Source organism: Electrophorus electricus, chromosome 24, assembly GCF_041902795.1.
Source record: "Electrophorus electricus isolate QZ-2024a chromosome 24, ASM4190279v1, whole genome shotgun sequence".
NCBI lineage: Eukaryota > Metazoa > Chordata > Actinopteri > Gymnotiformes > Gymnotidae > Electrophorus > Electrophorus electricus.
This window is the reverse complement of record NC_137520.1, coordinates 2,084,935-2,090,934: the sequence shown is the minus strand read 5'-3', so window position 1 is coordinate 2,090,934 and position 6,000 is coordinate 2,084,935. Positions and strand designations below refer to the sequence as shown.

Genomic DNA, 6,000 nt, shown 5'->3' with positions numbered 1-6,000 from the left:
CAAGCTAAATGTGACAAAATAGAATTGCATGTTTGTAACATTTTAAAATTATTTTCATTAATTAAAGAAAGAAAAATGTAATTACAATTAAAATCAACTGTCCTTTATACGTGCAATTGTAAAGCACCCTTGAATAGCCTTGTGTATGAAATGTGTTATATAAATAAACCTGCCTTGCTTTGCTGTTGTAAATAATTTTGTGTGTTGTATTATGTTTGTAAAATAAAGCTAGGGTTAGGTTAAAATCAAGCTTTCTCTTGATTTTGTCAGATGCTAAAACCTTTTTATGTATGGCTCTACCAAAGGAAGGTAGGTTTGAATTCAGAAAGCTGTTGCTGTTTTAAAATGAGCACACAACACCCTAAAATGTTTAAATAGAAATTTGTATTTACATTAATATTAACACCGAGAAACAAGATGCACCAATGATTTACATCCTGATCAAGATAACAAGCATGTTTACTTTGTCACTTTTTTAAAATCTATTTATTTTTCCTTTTTTGAAAGAAATTGCACAGGGATATTATCTAATGGTATTTCTTCATTTCTTCTCGAAGAACAACATAGGTCTTGGTGGGAATTAGATTTTGATTAATTACGTACAAAAGAAGAAAAAAGAGCAAGCTATAGTGGAATGAAGAGTAGTCCTCAGAATTCAACAGGTTAAAAGAAGGAAAAAATAATTAAACGAATATTCAGAATATCAATAATCCATCTGTAACAAAATATCTGAAATAAAATCTTTCAATAGCTTCATTAAAACATAATTCAAATGTCATCAATAATTTTCTACTGGCCAAAAAAGAACAAATTTTTTTTTTTCACATTTTGCAAAGAAGGTGATTAAGAGTGCGTAGGACCTCCACACCACTACGTAATCAGATGTATAGGACCGCCACAACACTATGTAATGAAATGTATAGGACCTCCACATGACTACATAATCAGATGTATAGGACCTCCACATGACTACGCAATCAGATGTATAGGACCTCCACATGACTACGTAATCAGATGTATAGGACCTCCACATGACTACGTAATCAGATGTATAGGACCGCCACATGACTACGCAATCAGATGTATAGGACCTCCACATGACTACGTAATCAGATGTATAGGACCTCCACATGACTACGTAATCAGATGTATAGGACCGCCACATGACTACGTAATCAGATGTATAGGACCTCCACATGACTACGTAATCAGATGTATAGGACCTCCACATGACTACGTAATCAGATGTATAGGACCTCCACATGACTACGTAATCAGATGTATAGGACCTCCACATGACTACGTAATCAGATGTATAGGACCTCCACACGACTACGTAATCAGATGTGTAGGACCTCCACATGACTACGTAATCAGATGTATAGGACCTCCACATGACTACGTAATCAGATGTATAGGACCTCCACATGACTACGTAATCAGATGTATAGGACCTCCACACGACTACGTAATCAGATGTGTAGGACCTCCACAACACTACATAATGAAAAGTGTATGTCAACAGTGGCACTGAACCAGCATAAACTGGACAACAAAAATCTTTGGATTACGCAAGTGATTAAAGGTAGATTTGTAAACAGCTGTAAACATAAATGAGCAAAGGCAGAAAACAAGAAGTATAAAACATGGTGAAATAAGACATATATAAGTAAAAACAAGTATAAACTTATATATAAGTAAAAACAAAAGGGATGTAAAACTCAGTCATAAAATAACAAAAGGCCAATCAGAAACAGTGGCAATGGTGCCACAGTTCCTGTCACACTGTTATATTTTAAATTCAAACTGTAGTGCAGGACCTCTAGATGACAAAACATAGCCAAAGCCAAAAAGGTCCCTGTATTGTGAATCATATTCGACAGGTTTACATTATCTACTTTCAATGCTGCTGCCACCAATCAGCTTAATAAAAATATAAGAATATAACTTTACTAACAATTTAATATGCATCATTGTAAGGAATAATGTAGAGGTTTTTTTTAAAGAGATTCATAATACTACCTTTAGCAATAGGAACCCCACAGATTTGTGTGGTTTGCTCTAGAAATAATAATTAAAAAAAGTGCTCTTTGAAAGAATAAAAAGTGGTATTAAGTTAAAAAAAACTTGGTAGTAGTAGTAGTAGTAGTAGTAGTAGTAGTAGTAATAATAATAATAATAATAATAATAATAATAATAATCTCACCTCAATGACCACCCAACCCCCCCCCCCTTGAAATACTGAAAATAAAAGCTGTATTGACCTATAATGTGCAATAGGAAAATCATATTTTAAATACCAAGCTTGACAATCTGTGCAAAAATGGTATGTGACCTACAAAAAGCAGATATAGTACATTTGAAATTTATTTACAAATCCTATTCACAGACAAACCGGGGGGGGGGGGGGGGGGGGCTTATGACATCACTCCTAATACTGCAGTACCTTTACTCTAAGAAGCTGTATCCTGCTCATGTGAAAAATCCAGAGGGTCAGATTATTGCTTAAATCTGCATATGTAGTTTCATAATCACTTCTGAACCATCATTGCTGCTTCTCTGCAGAGAGGACATCTAGAACTGTAAAAGACCCTTTTGTACACATTATGCTTTCGGTAAGGCTAGAATGACCAAGAAAAATATTGTATCAATCTTGTTGCTGTAAATCAGCTTCGTTCTCCCACTAAAGTGCAATCCCAGCTGAATAGTTCTTTATCTTGCAGTACCTTTAACAAGACAGACTGTGATTCTACATCCAATCTGTCAACACAACAAGATATACATTCAGAAAACTGGTAAGGAGAATTTGTCTTGCGTGTTCAACATGGACTATTTCAAACCTTTTTCACTGTCCTCTTATCATCACGCTTTGTTCCAATTCCAGTGCAGCAAAGTGTCAGGATTCAACATTATTAAAGAAAAAAACTAACTGCACATATAAACAGGGCAACTCTGAGCACAATTCTGAAGATTATGGTACTAATCATACACTCAATTTCAGTCTTTTGTTTATGCTAGTTTGTTGGCATGTGTGGCATGTGCTCACATTGTGTATGAGCTTTATATGTGCAGTTATTTTGTGTATTTGTGTGTGTATGTGAGACAGATCTGGCCATTTCCCTTGAAGTGAGAGCAACCCCAGTTTGTTTGAAGTGCTTGGCCCTCCTTTTTAGCAGTATTTCTGTGAAAACAAAGCCAGAGAGTAACAACATGGGTTCTGGTTAAAACACATTTAACACCAGTTTCATTCCTCTCCCATGAACATGAAACACTCATTGCTAAACACAACACAAAGCACCATTAGTAAAGCTTTTTTTTCCAATTTTGCTGCACATTCTCCACCTTTTTCACTGGTGACAAAAAATTAGAGAAATTATACAGTAAAACTATGCAGTATGAAATGATGGTTTGGCTCACCTGATCTGGGCCCATGGACATCCTACCCATCATGCCAATGTTCATCTGGCCCATGTGGCCAGTGTTGGCACTGGCTCCGCCTCCTAAGCCTCCGTTCATCATCATGGCCCCGTACTGCCCACCAGAGCCTTGCTGTCCAAATGCCTGCTGCAGATATGAACTGGAGACACAACAGACATGCAAAACTATTAAACTAACACGAGACAGTCAAACAACAGACATGCTAAACTATTAAACTAACACGAGACAGTCAAACAACAGACATGCTAAACTATTAAACTAACACGAGTCAGTCAAACAACAGACATGCTAAACTATTAAACTAACATGAGACAGTCAAACAACAGACATGCAAAACTATTAAAGTAACACGAGACAGTCAAACAACAGACATGCTAAACTATTAAACTAACATGAGACAGTCAAACAACAGACATGCTAAACTATTAAACTAACATGAGACAGTCAAACAACAGACATGCTAAACTATTAAACTAACATGAGACAGTCAAACAACAGACATGCTAAACTATTAAACTAACATGAGACAGTCAAACAACAGACATGCAAAACTATTAAAGTAACACAAGACAGTCAAACAACAGACATGCTAAACTATTAAACTAACATGAGACAGTCAAACAACAGACATGCTAAACTATTAAACTAACATGACAGTCAAACAACAGACATGCTAAACTATTAAACTAACATGAGACAGTCAAACAACAGACATGCTAAACTATTAAACTAACACGAGACAGTCAAACAACAGACATGCTAAACTATTAAACTAACACGAGTCAAACAACAGACATGCTAAACTATTAAACTAACACGAGACAGTCAAACAACAGACATGCTAAACTATTAAACTAACATGAGACAGTCAAACAACAGACATGCTAAACTATTAAACTAACACGAGACAGTCAAACAACAGACATGCTAAACTATTAAACTAACATGAGACAGTCAAACAACAGACATGCAGAACTATTAAACTAACATGAGACAGTCAAACAACAGACATGCAAAACTATTAAACTAACACGAGTCAAACAACAGACATGCAAAACTATTAAACTAACATGAGACAGTCAAACAACAGACATGCAAAACTATTAAACTAACATGAGACAGTCAAACAACAGACATGCTAAACTGTTAAACTAACATGAGACAGTCAAACAACAGACATGGTAAACTGTTTAACAGGAGACAGTCAAACAACAGACATGCTAAACTGTTAAACTAACATGAGACAGTCAAACAACAGACATGCTAAACTGTTAAACTAACATGAGACAGTCAAACAACAGACATGGTAAACTGTTTAACAGGAGACAGTCAAACAACAGACATGCTAAACTGTTAAACTAACATGAGACAGTCAAACAACAGCCAATTCATGGACACATAGAAGTGGCATCACTGTCAACTTAATTTGGCCAGCAGCAATGAATTCTAACTCATGCAACTGTAGAAACAATGTCTTAGCTTCTCAGAAGTCTCTTAAAATTGAATAGATTCAAAATAATTTGAATAGATGAAATTGTTCACCTGTTGCGGCCTATTCCACTCTGAGGCCATGCTTTCATGTCTGGTGTCTGGTACATGAGCCCTCCCTGGGGGTGCTGCATCATGGGGCTCTGCTGTGGTGCAAGGCGAGTGCCCATCATGCCGGTGGGTGGACTGCCTCCAGCTGGAGCAAATGAAGGGTCTGTGTGCTGACCCATGCCTTTGGATGGACAGTGGAGTAAGACAGATTTATGCTGCATGATGCAGCTCTGCACAGACGCAGGTATACAAATGCACATCAAGTCCTTACACATCAAATGACATAACATGGTATTGAAAATCTATATGCATCTATAGAGACCACTAATGTGGAAAAAGCAAAATGACAATTTCACAAGACAACTATAAATGACCTGACATTCTGAGCAACTACTACTGTTGGATGAAAAATGCTGTGATAACTCTACTACTCCATTCTCGTATAAGGCCAGCTTGGAACCTGATGACCAGCTTGCTCATACAATCTAATAAGAAACTAGCAGCCACCAATCATCACATTTGTAATTTGCATAATTCTAACTTGAAAAGATGTCATTTTCATAATTCTATTTGGTGGCTATTAGCTCTCATTCAGTAGTGGCAATATTTTATGTTTTGGACTAAACCGTTACAGCTCTTAGGCTTTCCTTACCATAGTTTCCCCCATAGCTGAACTGCTGCTGTGCAGGCCCACCCATGCCTCCACCCATGCCTCCACCCATGCCTCCACCCATGCCTCCATCCATGCCCGTGGGTGCGGTAACGTTGGGCGGAGGGCTGAAGCCTCCAGCTGCTGCTTGTTGTTGCTGTTGCATGAGCATCATCACTCTGTGTCTGCGCATATGCATGGTGAACATCTCCCTACTACGCTGGGCCAGCATCTGAGCATTCAGAAAGCCAGGCTGTAGAGAGAGATACAGAGTGAGGAAATCACACACACCCACACCCACACACACACACACACACACACCCCCACACACACAAATACACACCAACCAACACACAAACCCACATCCACACACA

At 37.6% G+C, this 6,000-nt stretch overlaps 1 protein-coding gene across 8 annotated transcripts in view; it reads right to left on the bottom strand.

Annotated features, from left to right (window-relative positions):
• Nucleotides 1-367: 367 nt before the first annotated feature.
• LOC145653427 (nuclear receptor coactivator 3-like) overlaps nucleotides 368-6,000 on the bottom strand; it is a 74,198-nt gene continuing 68,565 nt past the window's right edge. For all 8 annotated transcript variants that reach the window (XM_081706769.1, XM_081706775.1, XM_081706771.1 and 5 more), the window contains 4 exons: nucleotides 5,630-5,879; nucleotides 4,981-5,158; nucleotides 3,418-3,577; nucleotides 368-3,181 (listed from right to left, as the gene is read on the bottom strand). In XM_081706769.1, coding sequence (XP_081562895.1) covers nucleotides 3,170-3,181; nucleotides 3,418-3,577; nucleotides 4,981-5,158; nucleotides 5,630-5,879 — 600 coding nt within the window. In that variant the 3' untranslated portion in view covers nucleotides 368-3,169. The remainder of the gene's footprint in view (nucleotides 3,182-3,417; nucleotides 3,578-4,980; nucleotides 5,159-5,629; nucleotides 5,880-6,000) is intronic.